Source organism: Filicampus tigris, chromosome 14 (genome assembly GCF_054856515.1).
Source record: "Filicampus tigris isolate MCC_2025a chromosome 14, RoL_Ftig_1.0, whole genome shotgun sequence".
NCBI lineage: Eukaryota > Metazoa > Chordata > Actinopteri > Syngnathiformes > Syngnathidae > Filicampus > Filicampus tigris.
Genome location: NC_141230.1, coordinates 20521588 through 20546692, shown reverse-complemented (window position 1 = coordinate 20546692; position 25105 = coordinate 20521588). Strand labels below are relative to the sequence as shown.

Genomic DNA, 25105 nt, shown 5'->3' with positions numbered 1-25105 from the left:
GGGTCCTGAGCTCTTTAAATTAAAATGTCTGTCTGATATGGTCTATTAAAAATGAATCATGTCTGTAAAGGCAGATTTTTTTTTTTCCTTTCAGCATTTATGCATGTGCACAAATATTGCATCTTATTTGTGAACAGTGTTTAGATAAAATACTTTCCATTTTAATTCAACAATGATTTACACAAATACAAAAATAACTAAAGGTGCAAACAAAGCGCACCCTCCTCTTCCATGGAGAATCCCGAAATGATTTTTAAGCATTGACACAATGCTGCGCCCACATTGGGTGGCAAACGATCTCATTTGAGCCCTGGAACAGCAGCAGTTCAAACCAAAATGGCCGACTTTCTGTTCAATTTTGGCTATGGGTCCGTGAGACCTTTTGGTGCTTCCTGTTACGATAGACACGTCAGCCCAATTTTGTGTTGATCAGTGAAATAGAATTTTCCGCGAAAGTCTGCTTCATACCAAAATGGCTCACTTCCTTCTCAATTTTGGTCAAGAGTCTATGAGACGTTTTCGTACATCCTGTTGTGTTTGACACGTCCACCCTATATTTTGTCAAGCTGCGAAAATGGTAAAGAGGGCTATCTTTTTTTTTTTCTCCCTTTCTCAACCCCGTTTTCAAGAAATGTATCCCCAAAATGGCTGCTTCAAAACAAAATGGTCCACTTGCCGCTCCATTTTAAGGCATGGTTCCTTGAGACTTTTTCACATCTGGTTTTTGATCGACACGTCCGGCCAATTTTATGTTGATCGGTGAAACGGGCGACGGGGGGCTGATTTTTCTTTTCTAACTTTCTCAACTCCATTTTCATGGATTTTTTTCATTTCAAACAAAAAAGGGGCCAACTATCTGTTCAATTTCGAGGAAGGGTCTTTTTTGGGCATTCTGTCATGATGTCCACTCAAGTAAAGTTTTCTAACTTTTAGGGCCCCCATTTTCATGCAATTCATCACCAAAATGGCCTTTAGAAACCAAGATGACCCACTTGCTACCGATTCAATTTCAGACATGGCTATATGAGACGTTTTCGTGCATCTGGTGATGGTAGACATGTCCGCCCAATTTCGTGCCAGCCGGTGGCTTTTGTGTGCGCAAACCAGTCGTCGCCATTCGTTTCTGCAGTCGGCGAGAAAGCTACTCGGGCAGCAGCTCATCTCCAAGGTCGTCATCGGCGAAGTCATCGTCGTCCAGCCGCACCTTGGCCCCCGTCTTGGGTCGCTCCGTCAGGGGCCCCAGCGGGTCCACGTAGGAGGCGTCTACGCACGGGCAGCTTTTTTGTTAGCGAAATGGTCTTGTGGAGAGCGGAGGCGTACGTGGTGGCTCCTCACCAAGTTCTTTGGGGCCGCTGCTGCTCTCGTAAGGGTCGCCGGAAGCAGGAAGTGACATCGCCTGGGCGCCCAGACGCTCGCCTTTGTTGCTGTTGCCTGCAACGCATGCAACGATTTACTGCCTCAGGTGGCCTTTTTGTGGGCAAATGCAGTGTTATCACATTTTCAAAACCTAACGGTCCAACAATATTAATGATAGCATTTTGGAGGCAAAGTCAAACATTCTTGTGTCAGGGGGGGGTGGGGGGTGGGGGGGGTCGAGTACAAATTACAAATTGCGCACTCCTTCTGAGCCATTAATTGACCGAGACGACTTTTTGTTCATAAAAGTCAATGAAAAATGTCTTTACATACTGCGGCGGCCCGCATGTCAGCCAGGTAACCGTGGTAACATAACGCTTAAAGACAACAGGGGATATTCTGCCTTGCCTCAATCTTCTGGCGCAAAGCCTCAGAATGACAACTCCTACTAGAGAAAAAAAACAACAGTATCAGAAAGAATTATTTCTCAACACGGGGAGCGTTATACAATTGGAAGTGAAACTTGAGAACGACGATAAGGAAGCCAGACTCGAGTTTGCGTACTAATAAAAGTTATTTTTTAGTACTGCTTAAACCGGAGGTGAACTTTGCAGCGATAACAATGACTTTAAAAGGCAAAAGGGAAAATGAAGAGTGCATCCACAGAATGCCAGCACGGATCGACTGCAGACTTTACAGAAAAGAGGGAAAACTCTCAGGTACATTCAAGGTTTCTCACATTTGGATTTCTGTCCCAAAAGTCAACAAAACGCCGCACTCACAGTGCTGCGATGGTGTGTTCAGGTGCACGGGAAAAACGAGCCATGGAGCCTATTAATACGAGATGAGGCGTCACGAGTTCGCCGGGAGGTTTGACTTGATGTTGACTTTGTGAGAAGGTGTCGGAAGAATAAAATAGAGTGGGGGGGGGGGGGGGGGGGGTTGGAAAGGACTCACCAGCACTTCCGCCGCTGCCCTCTCTCCGACCTCGGGCGCTGCCCTCTCGCGTCGACTTCGCCCTCTGTAGGAAGAAGAGGAAAATGTGCACGTTACATTCGCTCAGCTGCAGACTAAATTGTCTTTTCTGTTTCCAAGAACCTGGATGCTCTGTTCCTTGAAGGCTTGATGACTAATTAATATCACACACAGACTGCTGCCTTCACTCAAGTCTTGAATTCAAGTCAACATTGTCACATTCGTGGTAGACTCCATTGTCCTTAATGCAAAACACATGTTGCATTTTACGAAGACTTTGAATTGTCTTAAATGTTTGCAAAAAGTTTTGTTCAGTCAACTCGAAATTGTAAAGTTGAAGGCCAATTTCGTCTTCAGTGGATGCAGCATGCGTGTTTTGACAATTTCCAGGACAGACCTCAACTCACTCCAGTGTTAAGCAAAGTGTGCGTGCGTGCGTGCGTGCGGTCCACAAAGTGCACCCGCAGCCCTCAAATTGAGTTTGACGCCCGAGCTTTCCTCACATTCATCATGTCAGAACGCCTTTTACGGGAAAAACCAGGCGAACGGAACGCAGAGGAAGTCAAAGCCAAAAATGATCGTGATTAGAGCCATGACGGCACTTTTGGAACCCTCGTCGGGGAGCCGACAAGCTTCGCCGCTGATGTCGGAACGCCGTAGGATTGGTTTGGAACGCTGGAGGTTTTGCGCAAGCAGCCGCAGACGTCGCGGTCGCAGACGTCGCGGTCGCAGACGTCGGACCTGCGGGGGGAATTTGGGGACTGGCGAGTGAGCTCTCTGGCTCCTCGACAGTCGCTTGTCATGCGGGCCACTGGGTGAGCTCATTCAAGAGCAGCTGGTTGCGATTTGACAAAAGTCCCTCGTACTCGCCGCCGCTCGCTGCTGGCCCTGCACGCGCAAGTGGTTCGGCGGTTGGCTCACACACGTCCCCAAAAGGCAGACTCCGCTCCAGATCTGGACCCGGAAGCCTTCCTCCACCGACCTATTATCAGATTATTTCGGACAAATTCCTCTGATTTAACCTGAGCAAATTTTGGAGATGTGTGGTAGTCAAGGGACACGATGGAGAAAATTAACTTTTGCACTGCGTGTGCAGTTGCATCTCGAGTGCCTGCTTATCTGAAAATGTGGGTTTTTTGAGCAAGCAGTTTTGGATTTGTGTCAGCTTGTGATGCAACAGTGGGCTAGTTTACTAAAGACTAAATGAAGTCCGTCTTTGACGTTTACAGAATGTTACGATCATTGAAGACTAGCGTCAAATGGCGTGAATAGCACACACCCGTGCATAGTACGCCATCCCAAGATCACTTTTAAAAACATTTTCACCCTGTACTTGTGTATACGGTCCCCCAATTTGCTGGTATTCTTCAAGTATTCAAAACATACCAATAAAGCGCTTTTAAATCCAGGTTAACAATTTTGCTCTTTTCCCATAGCTTTGATTAAGTTGTTTCAAAGTTTTTTAAAAATCATGTTTCGGAAAATCTGGTTCTTGCGCTGGAGGCTCTTTCAGTCGTTTTTGTAAGTTTTATTTGATTTCTTTACTTTGCTTTTAAATCTCTAACTCTGTAACTGCTTCTACTGTATATGAAGCATATTGAGTTATGTTGTTTTAAATGCACTAGAAATCAGTGATTCAATTGTATTTGTTTATTTATTTATTTTGTTTTGCAACCCCTAGGTCCTGCCTAAGAACTGGTCAACGTATAAAACTATGTGAACATTTTTCACGTCTTATTAAGCCCCGTGTGTCATCACCCGTGATTTGAGCTATAGAGTATATATATATATATATATATATATATATATATATATATATATATATATATTTTTTTTTTTCTGCATGTTTACTTCATTGAAGACTAAATTGTCTTTGATGTTGACTAAAATGTATTATGTTCATTCATAACGACATTGGATTTGGTGTTTACAAAAAGCACATGGGATCAATAAGACGAAGAATTTTTTTTTTTAATTGGGGCGGGGGTAATACGTACTGTCTCGTTGAAGTTTTAATGAGGGACCCTGCTGGCTGTACGAGAATACGCAGCAGACCCAGCACAGAAGTGGCTGCGTCGATGATGGATGGTGCCGAGGATGAAACGCGCGAAGCCTCCAAGCGCGTGACGTAAAAATATGAGTAAGTGCCTCTGAGTCACACCAAAACAAACAAACAAACAAACAAACCCGATGAGTGTTTCAACAATTCGAATCTTTTTCTGCTCTCAACGTTTGTAGCACAAATAATGCTCTTCGGGGAGCAAATGTTGTTGATGCGTGTATGACAATGATGTTTTAACGGTAAGAGTTGCGTTCATGTTGGATAGGATCACTTTTGTGACAACATGACAAAGGCTTTGCTCTCCACAGAATGAAGGCAAAGAAGACGACAGCTGTTTCCGATCTGCACTGACCACGGAGCCCCTTCTTGGCCACCGGAGCCACAAAAGAAGGACACGTGTTTTGAATCAGAAAGGGCGGGGGGGGGGGGGGGACAGATATGTTCAACGGCATTAAGGGCCAGAGCTGTTTCAAATATTTTGTCTCTGGGAACGCCGGCACATGCCAGGCGCTAGCGCTCACCGCCGCCCTCCATTTTGGTTACCTGTTCTCTCAGCTCCTTCATCTTTTCCACCTTCTTCAGCTTGCTGGTGTAGTCCTGGACCTCTTGCAGGCCCATGTCCTGACTCAGCCTCACCAGGAAGCGTAGACCTGGACACACACAGACGCACACACACGCGCGTTTCTTCTCCACATTTCATAGCCATCATATAGTGTGACACGAGCAGGATCTTGAATTACATTCCACATTTTCAGGGAACCTCCGGTGGATTTGTTTGTAAGTGTCAAGAGCTTTTTGGTAGTTTCCTGGGAACAATCAAGAAAATATGACATTACTCAAAAGCCATGACAAAGACACAAACTGAATATATTCTGCAGACAGACTTTCAGATATGATTCATAAAAAATAAATAAATAAATAAACAAACTACCAGACTTGTTGACATTCTTTTCATAGCATTTTTTTGTCAAACAAATGATGGCATTCATGTCAAAATATTGCATTTTAAAAATGAAAATAAAAAATAACGACATCAAATACATTTTCTTTGAAGTCAGCACTTACCACTTCTCCTGTAACAGCTGGCCACCATGAGTTGCCACCTCACCTCACTCGGCCTGAGGAACAACCGCAGCGTTTCAAACACGTACCAACGCCACGTCGGCGCGCATCCCGCCGCTTTGCCGACTCACTGCACCAGGATGGCCCTGTCGAAGTAGTGAATGGCCTTCTCGTAGAGCTGCGTCTGCACGTAGTAGGCCGCCAGCCACTCGATCACCTCCATGTCGCAGGGGAACAGCCTGAAGGACTGCGAAGGAAGTGACATCACCGGCGCCATTATAAGGACGGCGTGGGCTGTGTCAGGAATACGGTGATTAGGGAGTCGGTAATGATGAATGATTCTGAATGCAGCAAACTCACTCCCGGCTCCCAAATCGCCGCAAAGGCATTTTTACTGGAACTATCAAGGTCCACTGATTAAAAATCCCTCTACAGTGATTACGGTATGAGTGACTCATTCAGAACACGGTGTGTGTGTGCGTGCGCGCGTGCGTGCGCCGGTTACCTCGCAGTAGTAATGCAAGGCCTGCGACTTGTCCCCCTCCAGGTCGTGCAGATCCCCCAGCTTGGCCAGAGCCTTGGGGTCGTTGGGGACCACGCTGATCACCTGCATCAGCCACTCCACCGCCTGGTGCGGGTCCTCCAGGAGCTCGTAGCTGACGCAGTTAAAGATTTCAATAAAATTTTTTAAAAAAAGAACACGCGCGGGGCAAAGATCCTCTAATGTAGGCTTTTTGTGAGCAAATAAAGGCAAATGATCACATTTACATGGGAAACTAGCCTGTTCACCTGTAAGAATTGTAACGTTTGTGTGGCCTAAGAGCAACATTTCCTTAACAAAGTGGCAAAACAGAACATTTTCATAGCTTAGAGTGGCTTTTCTTATTTCGGGGCAATTATAGTGTTTTAATGGCAGATTCTGACATTTCTATGAGAAACTACCACATTTTTGGTTCAATATTTAACTTTTGGGGGCAAAGTATGACTTGCTTTAGTGCACTTGGAACGGAGAAAGAAAACTGCTCCCATAAAGTTGGAAACCGAAAACGGTCCAACGGGTCCGGCCAAGATAACGAATTCGGTTTCAGGGGCAGTCGCGCATTTTTCTGTGCTCTACGAAAGCCCTTTTGTGATCAAATATACAGTTTGAATGGCAAAATATTGTACTTTTAGGGGAAGTTCAATGGATGATATTCCTTTTGTCATTGCGACCAAGTTGAAGGAGGATACGTGTCGGCCAGCTGATACATGACCTCGGCGCTGTCCCTGAGGATGGCGTGGAGCTTCAAGAAGCAGTCCAGCGCGTCCTCCAGACGATTCAGCTTCTTGTACGTCAGACCTTGGAAAAGGGGACGAAAACGACGGGCACGCGGTTTTGGTACAATGTACGACAACAAGTGCAGAGGAGCAAGAGGGTGTTTTCTTTTGGGGGGGCTACCCAGGTTCCTGAGGGCTTCGGTGCAGGACGAGTCGTTCATCAGCGCTTCTTTGAAGAACTCGGCCGCCTTGGCGTAGTCCTGCTTGACGAACTCCGTGTTGCCTTTGTTGACCAGAGCTCCGGGGTTGTAGCGGTCGGCGATCATGGCCAGGTCGGCGTAGCGCTCGGCCTGCTCGTAGTCCTTCTCCTGGAAAAACAGCCCCACGGGCGGCCACAATATAAGGTGCGTCACTGCATCTTTTGAGATCCAATAATAAGCAAATGTAATATTGTTATGATGTGGCCTGTGTGATTATCAACAATGCATATTTCCTTCATGAATCAATTTGCTTAAACCATTTTGGGGGAAAATAGACTTTTTTTTTTAGTATGGAAAAATATGACTTACCTCAACAACAACAACAACAAAAATGATGTTATTCTTTATTCTTGTAAGATATGGACTTATTTATATTTGCATATATACTTACGTTTCTTATTTAAAAAATATAACTTTTTCTGAGATTCATACTTTTTTCTCTGAACCTTAACACTTCTTTTTTTTATTACACTTTTCGAAAAAAAAGTGACTGTTCTTTTAAGTCTATCACTTAATATATAATTCTATTCTAAAAAAGAATAGCCTAAATGATTTTACACTACTTTTTTCAAAAAAAAAAAATCAAAATAAACAAAAAAAAAGGAAAAAAACCCAACTTTATTTCTGGATTTTTTTTGTCGTCTTTTTCTAAAAAAAAAAAAAAACATGACGTTACTCGGGTAAGACTGCAACTTCATTCTCGTACTATAATTGCCTTTTCAAACATTTCAGTCCTGGACTTTGATTTTGACAAACTACTCTGACACCTTAAAGTGCATTTCAACATCTGTTTTGATTGCCTCTAAAAACTCGAGACATACCAGGAAGAAGAGAGCGGACAAGTTGGTGGACGCAGCGCTTTTCACTCTGCTGTCCTTCTTCTCAAACGTCTTCAGTATGGCCACTGCCTGTTGAACACATCAAAACATGTCAGGGTGAAAAAACAAAACAAAACAGCAAAGCTAGTTTTGATATGAATTGTACTTAGCGATGCATCGCGACAAAACAACAGAGTCCAAATGCAATGAAGGAAGCGGAAGGCACACGTACCTCGGACTTATGCATGCAGATGAACGAGAGGCGGAGCGGGGGGGGGGGGCAAAAGAGAGAAAAAGAATGGCGTCAGTGAGAATGAGCTGAAGTTGTCGTGAAGACGAAAACATGTGCAAAATGCTGGGAAGCAAACGTCGCGTTGTATACTTGAGGTGCGGCACACGAGGGAGCAAAGTGGCCAACTTGCTGTTTGAGGTGCATGTTTCCCTCTCACCTGGTTGAAGTCCTTCTGTCTGAGGTAGGTGATGGCTTTGTTGATCTCCAAGTCGTTGGCCAGCTCCACATACTGAGAGCTCTTTACCATCTCCACGCACCTGCACATTGACGAGAAAGTTTACCCGCTAGCCTCGGTATAACTTGACACAGTCGTCTTCATGCAAGCAACAAAAACAGCGAATTGATTACTCCCCCCTCCAAAAATATTGTCATCCCCCCATCTAAAAATGACAACTTTGGGTTTTTTCTTGAAAAAAATATTGGTTTGTTCTTGTAATATTATCACTCTCTCAAAAGAAAATGTTTTTATATAACACCTCTGATTTTGTATACCAAATAAGACTCATCCTTTACTTTTCGTTTGAGCTTTTTTCTCAAATACTGTCCATGTATGTACAACTTTTTTTCTCTAAAATAAAAAAAAAATTTATTCTTGAAGAATATGAATTTCTTCCATAATATGATTTGGTATTTTTTAATCAGGGGAAAATATACCAGTTTCCTTGGGAAAAGACTTTATGCTCAAAAACATCATTTTATTTTCAATCGATTAACGTTGAAAATTGTCAAAGTCAAACGTTTTAAATACATTAGAAATGTTTTTTTCTTGTTAAATAACTTTTTTCTCTTAAGAAGTCCCACTTTTAAATCATTTTTTAATCAGTAAAAATAAACATGACTATTTTCATAACATTACAACTTCTTTTCTTAAAAGAAAAATGCAGCTTTAGTCTTAGGACAAAACATATTCATTTGAAAATCTTTTCTGTGTGGCCTTAATATTTCCTTGGCAGTAAGCAATTTGTGTTTGCAATTTTTTTTTTTACAGCCCATGGCAGGCAAGTCAAAACAAAACACAAACCAGTCAAATCCGGCGGCGAAAGAGGACTCGATGGCCGGAGCGATGAGCTTGGCGGCCGTCATCACGTACTTCTCAGCTCGAGCTTTCCTGTGGAAGACGACGAATGTGTGATTTAGTCACCCCGATGCGCTTAATAAACGTGCCGCTTTGTCTACTTACAAGTCTCTCTCCATTTGATGCAACTTGTCATTCTTGATGGCCTCCATCAACATTTCGGCGCTGACGTCATCCTGAAACACATCACAGTGTTCATAAAACAATGTTGTTGTTTTTTTTTTAAATTTTAGTTGTAGTTGTTTTGTTTTTGTTCACTAATTATACAGGATTTGGTCCCCAAAAAAAAAAAACACACACACACAGAGTGGGTGTTTCCCTCACATTAGCGGCGATGTACTTGTCTTCGTGCTGCACGTGGAGGGGCACGGCGAGGAGCTTGCGGAAGGCGTTCTTCATGCCCTCGGCGTCGCGGGTGGCGTAGTAGCAGAGGACCAGGTTGTAGCCGGTCCTGACGTTGGCGCTCTTGCTCATGATGTGCTCGAAGGACGCCACGGCGTCCGAGTACTGGCCCAGCAGCACGAAGACGGTGCCGATGTTCTGCATGATCTTGATCCTCATCTCCTTGTAGTCGTCCGAGATGTGGTCCAGCGCCATGCGGTACAACTTGATGGCCTTGGGGTAGTTCTTCTGCTTCACCCAGATGTTGGCCATGTTCACCTTCAGACGTCCTACGCAAGGGCGCAACAGCGGCAAAACTGGCATTTATTTACAAGACTCAGTAGAGTGGGAGATGCAGTCAAAGCAAATCCAAAAAGTGTTTGCAGTCTGTCTGCCAAAAATGTGACTTTAATCTTGTTACATTACAAGAAATTAACTAAAAAATAATTTCGGACATTATCATTAGAAAAAATAATAATAAAAAAACGTTTTCTTGAAAATATACTACATTTGGTGGTAAAAACAGATATTAAAAAAAAAAAAAAAACAGATTTCATTATTGTAAAAATGACTTGATTCCAGAAAGCTTTCACATGTTCAACCTTTTTATCCTCAGAAAGAATATCCTGAAAAAAAAAAAAGTCAATATTCTCTGTAAAATTCAACGTTATTGTTGAAGAAAAAAACAAAAGTTTATTCTTGTAAAATAAAGACAATTTTCCCCTCAAAACAACAGACTTCATTCCTCAAATATGCAAATTTGCGCTTGGAAAAGTTCTGACTTTGCTCTCAAAAACATTTATTACATGTCGAAAAACATCTGGTTTAATCCACGTAGATTAAAGGCTTTTCTTTCTGGAAAAACACAGTTTTTTCCTCAAAACACAAAAATGTTCTCCATGAAACTAATCAAAAAACATGTATTGATGTTTCAAAACATTTAAAGCAAAAAAAAAAAAAAAAAATCTTACTACAATCTTGAGATCTTTTCCTGTAAAGGCGTGATGCATGCAAAGCCCACCTGCGTTGGTGAACATCTTGTTCTTGACAATGAGTTGGTAGCTGCTCAGAGCTTCTGGGTACATCTCATTGTTTTCATACTGGTTAGCCAGGTTGAGCAGAACCTGACAGCGAAGACAACAGACACACACACACACACACACACACTCACACTCACACGTTAGCGTCTGATAGCTTCAACCAACTTGCCTGATTTGAAAACGCTTGCAGGACACTTAAGCAGGAATGAAGTAGCAAATGTGTGTAGCATTAGCACTTAGCATCATGTAGGGACACTCACAGCGTAGGTGAGATCTATGTTGATTTGTTCTGCATTGCCAGACTGCTCCCTCTGCCTCACTAACACTCTTTCCTTCCTCTCAGCCTCTTTGGCCTTTTCAAGCGCCTGTAAAACACACACAAAAACAACTAAGATCCCGTCTGCATGAATGCCTGTTTTTTTTTTTTTTTTTCAAATGACAACTGAGTCTGACCAGTTGTGAGCTGCCCGTGCTTTGCGCCATGCAGCTCTCAGTGATCAAGTCGCTCACTTTCTTCTCCAAGAGCTTGATCTTCTCCTCGGGCCTAAGACGACAACAACAACCAAATCAAAGGTAGGTTATTTTGAATCTTGTGTCAATTTGGTACAATCAAACTCTCAACTCACAAATCCTCTCTCTTTTCCTCCAGTGCAGGTGCAGGGCCTCTAGACTGACCGAAAGGGTCAAAAGCTGAGCCTGCGGATGAAAACGGAATGAGTGAATTATTTCTTCAGGAGAGATACTAAGTTGTTAGTCAATATTAGACGATAACTGTTGATCAAACTCACCGCGTGCTCGTGACGAGGTGAAACCCGCTGCTCTGACCGCCGACATGGGTCGGGACGCGCCATCCTGAGAGCCCCCCAAAAAGTGTGGAAAAATGTTTAGGGTAAATGTTAAGTGTACAACAACATCTTCTATAGGACATGTCTGCAAATGACGCCGAAACTACCAGTACAGCTCCAGTCATGGGTCGACCAATTGAGGAGGTTGGGGCCATCCGAGTCTACAAAACAAAAACGCGATCATAAATACTAAAAAATGATTTAAAGGAGACACGTCTTGCATTCTTTTCACAATTTAAAACAGTTCCCAGGCGACCCCTTTAAAATCATTAGCAAACATTCAAAAGGTCTACTTACTCCAAAGGATGAAGGTAAAGGGCGCCCCCCTGCGGCGGTGCCAGGAAATTTAGCAGTCATCTGCACATTGGAGGTCGTGAAAAGTGTTTCATGAGTACCATAAATACACGAATACACGTGTTGAAGCCTGCTCAATCTTAACTTGTGTTTAGCACCAATTTAAATGTGTGAGGTGGGACTTTTGCATTATAATAACAATAATGTCATTAACAGAGCAGTATACTCACCGGGGGTCTTCTTCCATGACTGGTTCTAACAGCCTCTTGGAAGCCCGTATCATGATCCAGCTCCTTTAATGGATAAAGTCATCGTTATTATCTTGAATTGACATTTTAGGGATTTCAATTGTTTAGCTAACTAGCCTACACGCTAGCAAACTCGTAGTAGTAGGCTACGTAATAGCTCGAACCTCGGTGTCAAACGTTGGGTTGTAGTCGTTGTATCCCGAATAAATGTCGTCGTCTTCAGCCGCCAGATGCACATTTTCCATCTTGTCTTCCAAAAATTATTAAGTTTGAAACGCTCGTTGGCGTGGAAGAAAAACGAAGATAATTGACCAGAGGAGTTTGTTGTCAATCCCAGAGTTCTACGCGGCATGGGTGGGGCTACTTTTGTTTTATGAGATATGATTCGCCCGTAGCGCGTCAATCAGCGCCGAGCTTCACGCTTATTGGTCAAGGCTCGTTTCAAGCTGTTGCTATGATACAAGCACGAATGACAAAATCGCGCCAGGATTTTATAAAATAATAATCGTTTATTTTCAGTCTTTACCCAATATCAAAATAACACATGAATGTAAATAATTATGAAGTCAGTGTGGAAAACACAAAAATACTTGACAAGGAGATTTTGCTGTCAATCCTACCTGGTTTACATGCGCTGTGGACGGGTAACTTTAGTTTGACCACTTCAACACGCATCAATCATCGAATAGCGACAACTCGCGTCGTAATTTAAAAAATTTAAAGCCATAATACTGAGTTGAGTCTTTAACTAACATAAAAAAAAATGACAGGTGAATGTAAATAATAATCATATCAGTGTGGAAAACGCTAAGATGATATCAAATGAATTTGTATACGTACGTTTTAAAAGATCCGATTTGTCATCTGTACCGTCAATCATTGCTTAGCCTCACGCGTATTGGTCGAGGACCGTTGTCGTTGAAAACCTCTCAAACTGTTGGTACGATACAAGTATGAGTGACCCGGTTAAGAACGACCTAAACCTAAAGCATCCATTTATATTGATAGTGTTTAAAAAACAGGTTCAATGTTATGTGTTTATGTAGTGGTGGGTGTGTTTTGATCCTTTTGCGTTGCCATAGCAGGATTGATATAGCCGGCGGTGTGACGCCTGAGTGGGCGGAGGCACCGTTTTGACGAGAAGTTCAGCACATTTTCTTAAAACATCAAGTAAATGAGCTCTTCAAACATGAAGATCATCACCGTCGTCGGCAGGTGAGCGATACTTCATCTTTTAGTAGTGCATAATGGATGCCGGTTGCACTTCTGCACGATGCGCATTAGCATCAGCCTACGTTTCTTGATTGAGCATGAACAAGGTTTATTTAATATTTTGGTTAATTTGAGCACGAATTGAGTGCCGATTGTGTATGCGTGTGTTACAGTGGGCTGATAGGTCGGTCGTGGGCGATGGTGTTTGCCAGTGGAGGCTACAGTGTGAAAATCTACGACAACCAACCGGGACAGGCAGCCAACTCTATCAATGAGATTAAGTTAGTAATCAACATTTACATTTCATTTCCGTAGACGACAATGTGGGACAATTTTCTTAAACAAAGCCATTGATAAGGAATATCATGTTTTTTTCTGCCATGACTTCTCCAAGATTTTAATCAATCAACCATAACGTTAACTGTAACTTCACCTCTCTCTGACATGAAAAAAACAGAGCCTTTTTTTGACACATGAAAAAGCCATTAAAAGCCCAGCAACAAGGTTTTTGTACTTTGTAACATCCAACCACTGCTTCTACTGAACTACAAAGCATATGAGGACATTTGCCACCTTTTGATTGTAGTACAATTTCTGCTAGTGAGGCAAGTTAGTTTCCAAAAGGTGCAAAAAAAAAAAAAAAAAAACAGGAGTAGAACATTAACAAATCACAAAAACACACACTGGCAGGCTGGCCTCACGTGATCACCTGGTGATGTTACTTTGAGAACAAAAACAATGCGGCTGTACATAGTTGCGACACGGTTGGTTTAAACGTTACTTTAGAGAGAGTGAGTGTGTGTGCGCGTGTGTGTGTACAGGAAGCAGATGATGGAGCTAGAGGAAGTGGGAATGCTGCGAGGGCAGCTGAGCGCCACGCAGCAGTTGGCCTTGCTCAGCAGTCACGATGACCTGCAGCGGGCTCTGCAGGGGGCCTTTTTTGTACAGGTATTAGATCATTATTTCATATAATATATTCATCATTTAGAGACCGTGTTTGATATAATATTGTCCAAATGATCTGAATTTGAGCTTCTCAACAGTAAATCTTCTCAGATGTCCGTCATCCTCCATGAAAGCAGACACTTATCTTTGTGTGCAATCAAAATAAAACATTTGCAAACATCTGCTTTAAATTTACAAAAAGGTGATCAACATTTTTGCATGATTTCTGACACGTATGTTTTTTGTTTTTTTTTTCTCCAGGAGTGTGTCTTTGAGGATTTGGAGGTGAAGCAGAACCTCTTCCGCGATGTGGAGCGCCTGGTGGGAGATGACGTGATCCTGAGCAGCTCCACTTCCTGTTTGGTGCCCAGCGCCGTCTTCTCGCTGGTGCGAAACCGCAGCCGCTGCCTCGTCTCCCATCCGGTTCGTAACGCCTTTTGTCAGAAGAATTTGCGCTTATTCTGCGCGCACGTTCTTTGTATTTTTCTTGGAAATTTTTGCACAGCGTTGACCTCATTATTCAATGTAACAAGGTCAACCCACCCTATTACGTCAAACTTGTGGAGCTGGTACCTCACCCGGACACGGCGGCGGCCGTTATGGACGACACCCACGCCCTGATGACCGAGGTAAAAAGAATCAGTGGAAAATGTTTTCCACGCCAGCGTTTTTCTCTTGTAACAGCATGTCACACGTTGTTTTGCTGTCAGGTGGGTCAAGTGCCTGTCCGCCTGAGGAAAGAGATCGACGGCTTCACCCTCAACAGAGTGCAGGCCGCCGTCATTGCAGAGTCTTGGAGGCTGGTACAGGTCAGTCCTGCTCAATCGGCGGAAGGACGGATGGGCAGAAAGACAAATCGTAGGGATGGGCCGCACTGATACCAGGAGTCGCTATCGGGCTGATACTGGCCTTATTTCAAGGTATCCGTACAAGTGGACGACGCCGATTCCAGATACCGATACATACACCCCAGTGGTATCGAACATCCCTAATAAATAGACATATGAATGGTTATTGGTGGACAGAGGGATGGCTTGATAGACCCCTCTCCCCCCCCAAAAAAAAAAAAAATCTGATATCACAAAGTACTACTTGGTATCGGTGAGTACTCAAGTGAATATTTGAATATTCGTACTGGTATCGCTCTGGAAAAAAGTGGTATCGAACATCCCTAATAAATAGGCATATGAATGGTTATTGGTGGATGGATTGATAGATCAATGGATGAATCAATCGATGGAGGAATGGATGGAAGGCTAAACTGATGGATGGAAGAATTTAAAGATTCATAGATTGATGATGGATTAATAGTTGGATCAAATGGATCATTAAGATGGATCAATGGATCAATAGAAGAAAGTATGGATCAACAGACGGATTGATCGATGGATGCTGTACCAATAGATTGTTTTACTTTGTCAGATCCGAAATTGGACTGGATGCTTGACGGATGGAGGTAACTGTAATGACAGTTTATTCCTCAGGGCGGTGCCAGCGAGTCACCTAATAGCTATCTGAAGCAAACCACTACTAGTGCCTATTGAATGTGTGCTAAAGAAAGGTGGTCCTGGTACACCGGTGAAAGACGTGCGTGACATTTTATCACTCAACGTCCCCAGGATGCGCTTGTGCGCGAATGTGTGTGTCAAATTCAAATAAGCGAATGGGGCTCACGGTGCGCGCGTGCGAGTGTGCCAAAGCGAGTGAATAAGTGCTGGCGCTTTTTGTAATGGAGACAGCAATTCGGAAGCATGCTGTCAGCGAGGCGACGTGAGCTTTAGCTGCCGATGACAGCAGACTTCATTTGATCACAGTTTCAACACATTCCGCTAACGCATGTAAGCATGTGAACACTCCGACTTTTCAATAAGGCCGTTGTACAGTTTGAGCCTGCTTTTAAAGATGCCATCTTGTTTTTTTTTTTTGTTAACCTAAACATGTTGTCCAAGTTTGTTTTCTTTGAACTTGTTAGGCCAGTATTGCGCCACGTCATTCCCTCTGGCGGTTGCCATATAGACACTCAACATTGATTGTGTGTGAGGGAGGGACAGAAAGTAAAACGATGACGTGAATTTAAACCAAATGACTGGACTGGACCATGTTCATACAAGACCATCGTAAGGGAGGGAAAATATTCCAATTTGGTGAACAGAAACTAGTTGTGCAGGATGAGGTCAGAGTGGCGATTTTGAAAAAAAAAAAAAAAAAAAAAAACTCTCCCGTCACGAATGCATCGCAAAGTGGTTCCTCGTGAGACATCACAAAGGATTTTCTCCAGTCTTGAGACACAAGACATGCTTGAAGGGGCATTTGTTCTCCATGTTTGTTCTGGTCTTAATGACCGCATGTGGCCTGCCTTCGGACTTGCGTACATTGCTGTCAACCACTCAAAGGAAAAGACAACGGATGTTTTCAAAGTTCTTTCCATCAATCCCACGTCGCGATTGAACGTTGTCAGGCAAAGAAGCATGACAATGACGGCGAGGGTGAACGGGCATTCGAGGCGCCTAAACGGATTGTTTTCATGAGGCACGTGGGAATCAAAGTTCACATATCCTCACGAGATGAGCATTTGTCACGGATGACCCTTCATTTGGACATTGTCGCATGGCCACAATTCAATAAGAGGACATTGTGGGCTATTTGCAAGCCACAATCGTTTCATTTCAATTAACCATTGTGAAAAAGAATAATTGCGATTTCATCGAATCAAATGACGAATAATAGCGAACAAAGACCTCTCTTTCTGATGCAGTTGAGGATTTGCTCACGTGTCAAACCGCCGGCGTATTGCACCACCTACTGCCGAGGAGGACTAAGTCGAGGTCCAATCTTTTTTTTTTTTTTGCCTTTTTTAGCGATGGCTGCTATCGACAGCTTCCACGAGTAGCCAATACCTTCAAATAAGGCCGATATCATCCCTACTTTTGAAGTACTTCCAACATTTCATGACATTTGATGTAAACGTGGACTGCGCTTCTTGAACAGTGAACTTATAAAGACACCGTATTAAAAAAAAAAAAAAAAAAAAATACATAGAGCCTACTGACCAACTGAAATTTAGCTCAGAATCGCAAGCTTTGTGATTTGAAAATTGCATTCGACTACATTGTGGTGTCGATTTGAATTCGATTCATTTTTCGTCTTACTTTCAAATTGGGAAAATTGATTTGATTTGCGAGTACATTGAGTTACAAGCTGGGTTACGGACGGAATTCAACTCTTGAAGGCAAGCTACCGCTTATATTGACACAGACAGACCTGTCTCCTTGCACGTGTAACCTTGTGCGTTTTACTTAAGTGGATTCTGTGTGTAAAGTGTTTTGTTTTGATTTATTTTTGGGGCTTGACTGACTAGCCAAGTGTGCTTGTTGGTCTTTTAAGCTCTTAAAGAGCATGAAAAGAACAAGTTCCAGAGACTAGTGGTGCACACGATACCAAGTAAATGATACCGACGCTGATATTTTTTTTTACCAATTAAGGTGGATCTACCATTCGATCGTTCAATCTGACTTTTCATAACATTTAAGTGTTTTTGTGCCATTTATTGACCCTATTTTGTTTTCCTTTTTCTTCTCACAATTTATTTATAATTTCCAACTTTTCCAAAACAAAGACAAAACAAAAAAAAACAAAAAAATAAAATAAATAACAAATAAATAAAAAAAGAAAAACACTCTCTCCACTAAACACCAATTAAATCTAGAAATAGAAAACATACATTGACCCTATTTTTTTCAAATTTTTTTTTTTTTTAAAAAACAACATTTTAATACGTTTACATCCTTTTACTGAAAAACAGGACATTATTTCAAATTGACCATGATGAAATTGATCATAGTCCAGTTACTTAATTGTGGTTAAAGATTCATTGTTGAAGCACAATACTGATTTAAAAAAAAAAAAAAAAAAAGTACGTAATTTTCAGTTGCACACGATCAAAAACGAACACATGTCAGCACCACTACCATGTCACTAGCGCTTGGCTTCCAAGAACTGAAGCTCACGCTCGAGGAACGGCGGTTCTAACCTCTCACCTGACCTTAAACTGGCTGCAATATTGTTGTGTTTCCAGGCTGGAATTTTGCACAGGTTAATCTTAGCTGAACCGATTCCCAAAAATCACAAGCTGCGCACGTTTCCTTTTGATCCCGCCGGCGTGAGGATGGCGTCTTCACGGCACGCTATTGCGGAATCCATGTGTAGGATCGCATGTGAGGGGCGTCTTCGCACCGGCCTGTGGAAATTCAGGCTCCCTGCAAGGCTCCCGTTCGGGGACTTTAACCCTGAGGCTTCCATTAAGTGGCAGCTGTTAAAAACGCCACCGTGTTGTTAAAAGTGGACCACGTTGCCCAGAATGCACTACAGCAACCACTCCTTGGAGCGTCTTGTTTTACCCAAACGCAGATTTTTTTAAATGAGAGATGTCTTGTTGTCGGAAAATGGCTCATTTCGACCAAGACAAAATAATTGCGCAGAATGTTGAAAATGCAAAGGAATTTCAAGTCACTATTTCAAAGACTGCCCCATGCTCCATAACTCAGCAAATATTGCTGATTTTTTTTTTTTTAATTCAGCTCTCAATGCCAATTTGGTAGATATGTCTCTCATGAGTGAGAGCCACAAAATAAGGCTCAGGAAGTCATGACCAAAAAGACACAAGAAGCCTGCCATTCTGGTTTGAATGACTTGCCATAAAACCCGAAACTCTCCTTCAGGGATGGGCAACTGACAGCCGTGCGGCCTGTCACCAAAGTTGTTTTACAAACCCCCAAATTTCCCCCAAAACTGACAAACATTCAATATATATTTTCCATGAAAAATTGGGGTCAATAGGGCCAGGAAAAGCAGGAAAGAAAAACTAAATATTAAAAAAGATTGCAGGGGGAAAAAAATAAAAAATTGGAGAATATGAGAATGCCCGTGTGCCAAACTGCGAATATGTATCGACTGTAGTTTTAAGTTGTAATATCCCCGCTCACCACTAGATGGCAGACATGGCTTCGCTGCATGATACTTTTTTGTGGATTTGGGTTGTGGATTTTTGTGGAGCATAGCACCTCAATCATATAACCATTTTGAGTGAGTTAAATTTTGTGGGAAAAAAAAAATGCACAAAATGACTTCATGTTGCTTTGCTGTTTGGGGTTAGTTTATTCATTTAATTTCAGTGATTGTTGAAAACAAAGAGCAAACTTGCCCGACTGGAAGGATCTCATCCGCTTCATTGGTAATCCAACACGTTCACCTGGATTGTTAGCCAGCAGCCACCCGTGACAATGTAGGACAGAGGTTTAGCCACTTGAATGTTGCCCCCGCCAGATTGTGTGCGAGATGAAGACGGGAGGACAACAGTGTTACACTGTACAGTGTCAGAATATACTGCTTATGCCGGGTCATCTTGGAACGTGAAAACTGCACCTCCAAAGTGTCTGAGACCCCTAAAGTACATGGCTTTTGTTCAAATTTGTTGAGTATTTTAACCCGCCTCCAAGCACCTGTGCTTGGACCCTATATGCATTTCTATAAATATCAGAAAAATATTAAAAGAAAAAAAAAAAAAAGAAAAGGAAATTCATGAAAAACTGAGCCCTCAAAATAGTGTCCAAGACCCCTCAATTGTATGGCTAGTTTAGAATTGGGTACATTTGTTAAAGTCCCTCAAATATGTGTCGAAAATGAACAAAAAACGTGTTCATAAATCCCAGATAAAAGACACCCTAAAAATCAAAATGGCTGACTACCTGAGCATTTTGCTTAATCATGGCTATTCTTTATTTATGATGACTACGCGAGCCAGATTTCATGTCAAATATTTTTTAACACTGTTTTTGGATGCGGTGGGGGTGGGGGGGGGGGGGTCGGCGGGGTGGGGGGGGGGGCCGTTGTGATTCGGCCTTCACTAAGTAGCAGTAATCCAAAACTAAAAGATCAAATGTGGCTGGCAGTGAAGTTTGGCGTTTGTGTGAGAGTGACTCTGTGGTCTTTGTTATGTAACGCGGACCCCCAGCCCCCATGCCCCCCCTTACTCGTCCAATTACACAGAGAGAGAGAGGGAGAGAGAAGGGGTCCTTGAGTCGAGGCCGGCATCGGAAAGCAGAGCGGCTGAGAAAGCGGATGGCGATCATTGTGGAGGAAAAGGTTCCGCCCACCTGGCCACTCGGCTAAGATAACAGGCTCGTTGTTGAACGGCAGACTTGAACAAAGAGCGGCCTGTGAAGCCCCCCACCGAACCCCCCCAGCGACCCGATTTGCTCTCAGCTTTGATTTCCTAACAACGCGACAACCTCACCTGAACGGATACGCACACTGGACGCCGCTTCATCGCCGCTCGAATGCTTTCATCCTCAGTCCTCTCAGTCATTCAAATGCATTCATTTGAATCACCTTATCATGACATGACATTATTAATAACTACATTCATTTATGTGAAGACACTGACCATGTTAATGATAATATCCATATACAACAGGCTGTTTCTATCCATCTGTGCCAGTGTTTACATTTTCAAATACTCACTACTACAACATTCCTACAAAATGACAATGCCCCATCACCGGTGAGCTATTTTTAGAACAGGCCCTCAGGTTACTTGTGTGGTCCTTGCTGACCCCTGTCCTGAATCTTCCTTCCTCTCTTCTAAAAGTTCAACCACCTTCAAATTGGCTGAAAATACCTTTGCAGATTGGTTTTCCTCATGATTAATCAGAAAGTCATCAGAAAGTCTGACTAAGACTGAAGGGCGCAAAATCCAAAGTAAGATTTCCAATTGGAAATAATGTAAATCCAAAGAATCCGTTGCAGATACCGCAAAATATTAACAGAATATAGATTTTTTTTATGTATAACTATAACTTTATTGACAGAAACAGTGAAATAAATATAAATTAGTGGCTAAATGAATATTTAACTAATGCCCGACCGATTAATTTGGCGTTATTGGCAAAAATCATGAGAAAAAAACATTGGCCGGTTTTTGCTGATTTAAAAAGAAAAATATTGAAGACTCTTTATATCCTTTACGGCAATGCGGGAAAAGAAAGGAGCCATTTTCCAAGTTTTCCTTCTTCTAGTGTTTCTCGCTTGTTGAATAAGTTAGTTGTCAAAAGTCAGGCTTTCAAAATGAAAGTACGAAAAATAAAAGAAACTCAAAAGGCCCTAAAGGTGCACATTCACACTATTTTTACTTATTATAATACTACTGTATACTGTTTTCATTTTGAAGGTTTGACTTTTGACAGGTTGTGTTACGCAGAGCTTACATTGTGGGATACACTTTGCCATCTGTTGAACCCTTCATACACAATTTATGAAACGCGTACAAAAACGGGGGACACAATTTAGATAGAAATTTGCTTGACATCATTCTTGTCAACCTCACTGTACGTTGGCCTTGTGCGTAACACTCACCTGTCCATCTCCTTCCTCAGGATGGCATCATCTCCGTCCGGGACATCGACCTGGTGATGTCAGAGGGACTGGGAATGCGCTACGCCTTCATTGGTCCCATGGAAACCATTCACCTCAATGCACCTGAAGGTAAAGTTGCCAATCAGCTCTTTATTTCACCCACTTGTGTTTTACGACGAGTTCGCCGCCATGCTCCGCCCACGCCAGACGACGACAACTCAAATCCATGCGGCGTACGCGTGCTTCAAAACAATCAGACAGATTTGAAATGTGGTCCAAAATGGGGGACTTGCAGTGTCTTTTCAGACCAAAATGACCAAAATTCATGCTGCCGAAGAAAACCGGCTTAAACCGGACAGCAGTATGATGTTGCTTTTGATAGCTCTTGTGCACTGGCTGTCATGTGATGGTGCAGTTGTACCTAATGACCTTTCTGCTGACTGTTAATAATAATAATGATGATGATGATGATGATGATAATGAAAGCAGGCCTAACATATAGCTGACGTCCTGCTGCTGCTGCTGCCGTCGCATACATTTACATGCTGCGCGGCGTTGCAGAGAGTCAAACGTCAGGTAGATGGAGAATGTCAGCTGCGGGTGTGAAAGCCACACAGTCGCTGGGCCTGAGAGCTGGAACACTTCGGGGGCCCAACAAAGGTGTCTTTTGATGGCCGACCCCCCTCACACCAGTTAGCCAAAACTCACATGGCGTCCGAAGCAGAGACTCTTGTAAAACTCCTTAAATAGGAAGCCAACCCAAACATTTTTTTTTTTCAAGAAAATGTTCTATGCAGGCCCACTAGTTGAAACAAGGCATTCTGATGAATATTGCGTTTGTGGAATAAGAGTTAATCCACCTTTTGCTGTTAGCAGTTAGCCATCTCAGGGGGTCGGCCATTTTGTCACTTTTGTCGACTGAAAATGACATCACAACTGCTCAGGGCTCAGAGCTGTGATTGGTCGTTACCTGAGCCCTGAGCAGTTGTGATGTCATTTTCAGTCGACAGAAGGGACAAAATGGCCGCCCCCAGAGATGGCTAAAACGAGTGCATGTTGCTGCTTAACTCATATTCCACAAACGCAATATTCATCAGAACGCCGTGTTTCATCTAGTGGGCCTGCATAGGAAAAAATATGCTTGGGTTGACTTCCACTTTAAATAGTCCAAATCAGATGGCGAAGCCAACAATGTGGATTTCCGACAGAATCACATTGCCTGGGAGCTTTGACTTAACTCTGTTGCTAACCAAAAACAGCAGCACCCACCAAACAAAGATGAAATAGATTATTTATAAAATGGTTTAGCCCAAGTGGTAACTAACTCAGTTGGTAGACACAGACATTAAAACATTAAACCACCATCTGTTGCTAAACAAAACAGCAGCACCTACCAAACAGTCTCTCAGATGAATTAAGTGTGGAAACAAAAAAAAAAAAAAAAAAAAAAAAAAAAAAGATAAAACATCTTCCTTGGCGTGTTGCGACTGAATATTATTATTTGTTGTTTTTTTTTTTAAATATACAATTGCTTAGTATACGAGTAGTTGTCCTGTAATTTCAATGCCATATTGGGAAGGTTAGACAAAGAATTTATTTTTTTTTGGGCTCTCAGGGTTGCGCCTTTATGTCTCAGTCACTAACGGCAAAAGAATGGCGAATCTTTACGACGTCACGTCTAATCGTTGTCCGATCTCCAGAGAGTTGTTGATTCCAACTTGAAAATGAAGCATCAAGTCGATGAATGTCAAGCAGTCGAGTTTCCTGGTGTATTAATGGTTAACGCATTTATTGGAGCGTGGCATGAATCATTGGCCAAGCAAAATGTCCGCTGCCTTTGTCACGAGGAAATGATTAAAGAGCGATCAATGATGGCCGCGACGAAAAGGAAGCAGTACAAGTCGCTTCATGCAAGTGGAGCTCGATTCCCAGACGTCATTTGCGTTTGCTTCTACGATGAAACACAATTTGGAGTCCTCACAGATAAGCACATTTCGCAAATTTCATTTAACACTGGCAAAACATTGGGGACAAAACCTGTCAGACTGCCGCGGTATAGCGCCATCTACTGCCAAGGAGGACTTACTCAACTTCAGATTTTCTTTGCTGTTAAGCATTGGTGGCTGATATCAACAGCCTTTGTAAGTACCATCGACCGGTATCGGCCCGATACCAATATCTGGTATCGGTACTCGCCCATCCCAAATTTTTATGAACATAGATAATTTTAATCTTCAATCTGCGATCTTGAGTTGTCAAGTAATTTCCCGTGCATGGTTTTTCGTAAATACCAAACGCAATTTTGAGTCTTCAACAAACCAAATTCACTTGTTTGTGGGAAACAAGACAACGGGTTTTAAACGTAACGTCAAAAACAATTTAGAGTCGTCAATGGAGCCAAGGTATGCGCGTTTTGTAAAGATCACGCAAATGAACATTGATGAACATCTCTTGACTAGCATTTCATGACGTGTATGCGCTAACCTGATCATTGTGCACGCATTCAAGTGTTGTTCGGCCATGTTTGTCGTCCTCCTCTGATCCGCCGCCCTTCCGCAGGTGTCGGAGACTACATGAAGCGTTACGGCGAAGGCATCCAAAGAGTCCTGAGGTCCTTCGGGCCCGACCCGGACTTCTTTTCTGAGGATGCCATGGGCGTTGTTAGCGTACGTATCTACAAGGACAACATAGAGCGGCTTTTATCCCAAAATTGTACCGTAGCTGTTGACACTGCATTTCAAATATAAATGTGCTCACCGTATTATATACTGTGCATCATGTCTCCATATATATATATATATATATATATATATATATATATATATATATATATATATACAGTATATAACTATGGTCCGACCAATATGGATTTTTTTAAAATTCAGATTCCAATATTAGGCATAGTAAAAAATTCTGAAAATATGATGAATAAAAAAAAAACCGTAGCTGTTGACACTGCATTTCAAATATAAATGTGCTCACCGTATTATATACTGTGCATCATGTCTCCATATATATATATATATATATATATATATATATATATATATATAATTTTTTTTTTTTTTTTTTAGGAGATGTGCGAGCTGATCCCCAACGACGAGCAGCACCTGTCGGCCCGGCGGGAGCGGCGAGACCGGTTCCTCATGGGCCTGGCCCGCCTCAAGAAAGACCACTGAAGACATCGAGACGCCCTCAACATGCCACCGGAATTCGTTTCACTCGTTGCTTGCAATAAACACAAACCTGCTTACACAACTCCAACAGACAACGAACACGACTTTGACTGAATAGCTGTGTGTTTCGTGACATGTCTTTAAATAAACGTTGTCGGATCATTTCATTGTCAGGTACAATTCTTTGTGCAAAACAACATGAGCGGCGTCCTGGCTGGTCCAAACCGCTGAAAGCAGGCAATCTGTGGTTTGCGTGGCAACCGGACGTGTTCTTACTACTAGCCAGTGTGGCATACGATTTTAAAGCTCTTACTTTGAGGAAGTCAACCCAAACATATTTTTTTTCTATGCAGGCTCACTAGTTGAAACAAGGCATTCTGATAAATATTGCGTTTGT

General features: G+C 42.5%; 2 protein-coding genes across 2 annotated transcripts; one reads left to right on the top strand and one right to left on the bottom strand.

The window, feature by feature from the left end:
• Positions 1-139: 139 nt before the first annotated feature.
• On the bottom strand, positions 140-12315 carry ift88 (intraflagellar transport 88 homolog). The gene is made up of 24 exons (XM_086051918.1): positions 12130-12315; positions 11948-12010; positions 11721-11780; positions 11531-11584; positions 11367-11430; positions 11205-11274; positions 11032-11122; positions 10839-10943; positions 10560-10662; positions 9482-9828; positions 9263-9333; positions 9104-9190; positions 8240-8339; positions 7794-7880; positions 6894-7080; positions 6686-6794; positions 5961-6111; positions 5587-5702; positions 5459-5511; positions 5134-5199; positions 4937-5043; positions 2314-2377; positions 1336-1431; positions 140-1263 (listed from the first exon to the last, which is right to left on the bottom strand). The coding sequence occupies exons 1-24, from the start codon at positions 12208-12210 to the stop codon at positions 1142-1144; spliced, it is 2454 nt and encodes an 817-aa protein (XP_085908044.1). The 5' UTR covers positions 12211-12315; the 3' UTR covers positions 140-1141.
• Positions 12316-12917: 602 nt separating this feature from the next.
• cryl1 (crystallin, lambda 1) lies at positions 12918-24872 on the top strand. The gene is made up of 9 exons (XM_086052527.1): positions 12918-13180; positions 13351-13458; positions 13999-14125; positions 14384-14545; positions 14656-14751; positions 14833-14931; positions 21553-21661; positions 24092-24198; positions 24607-24872. Exons 1-9 carry the CDS (start codon positions 13140-13142, stop codon positions 24709-24711), a joined length of 954 nt encoding a protein of 317 aa, XP_085908653.1. The 5' UTR covers positions 12918-13139; the 3' UTR covers positions 24712-24872.
• Positions 24873-25105: the final 233 nt, after the last annotated feature.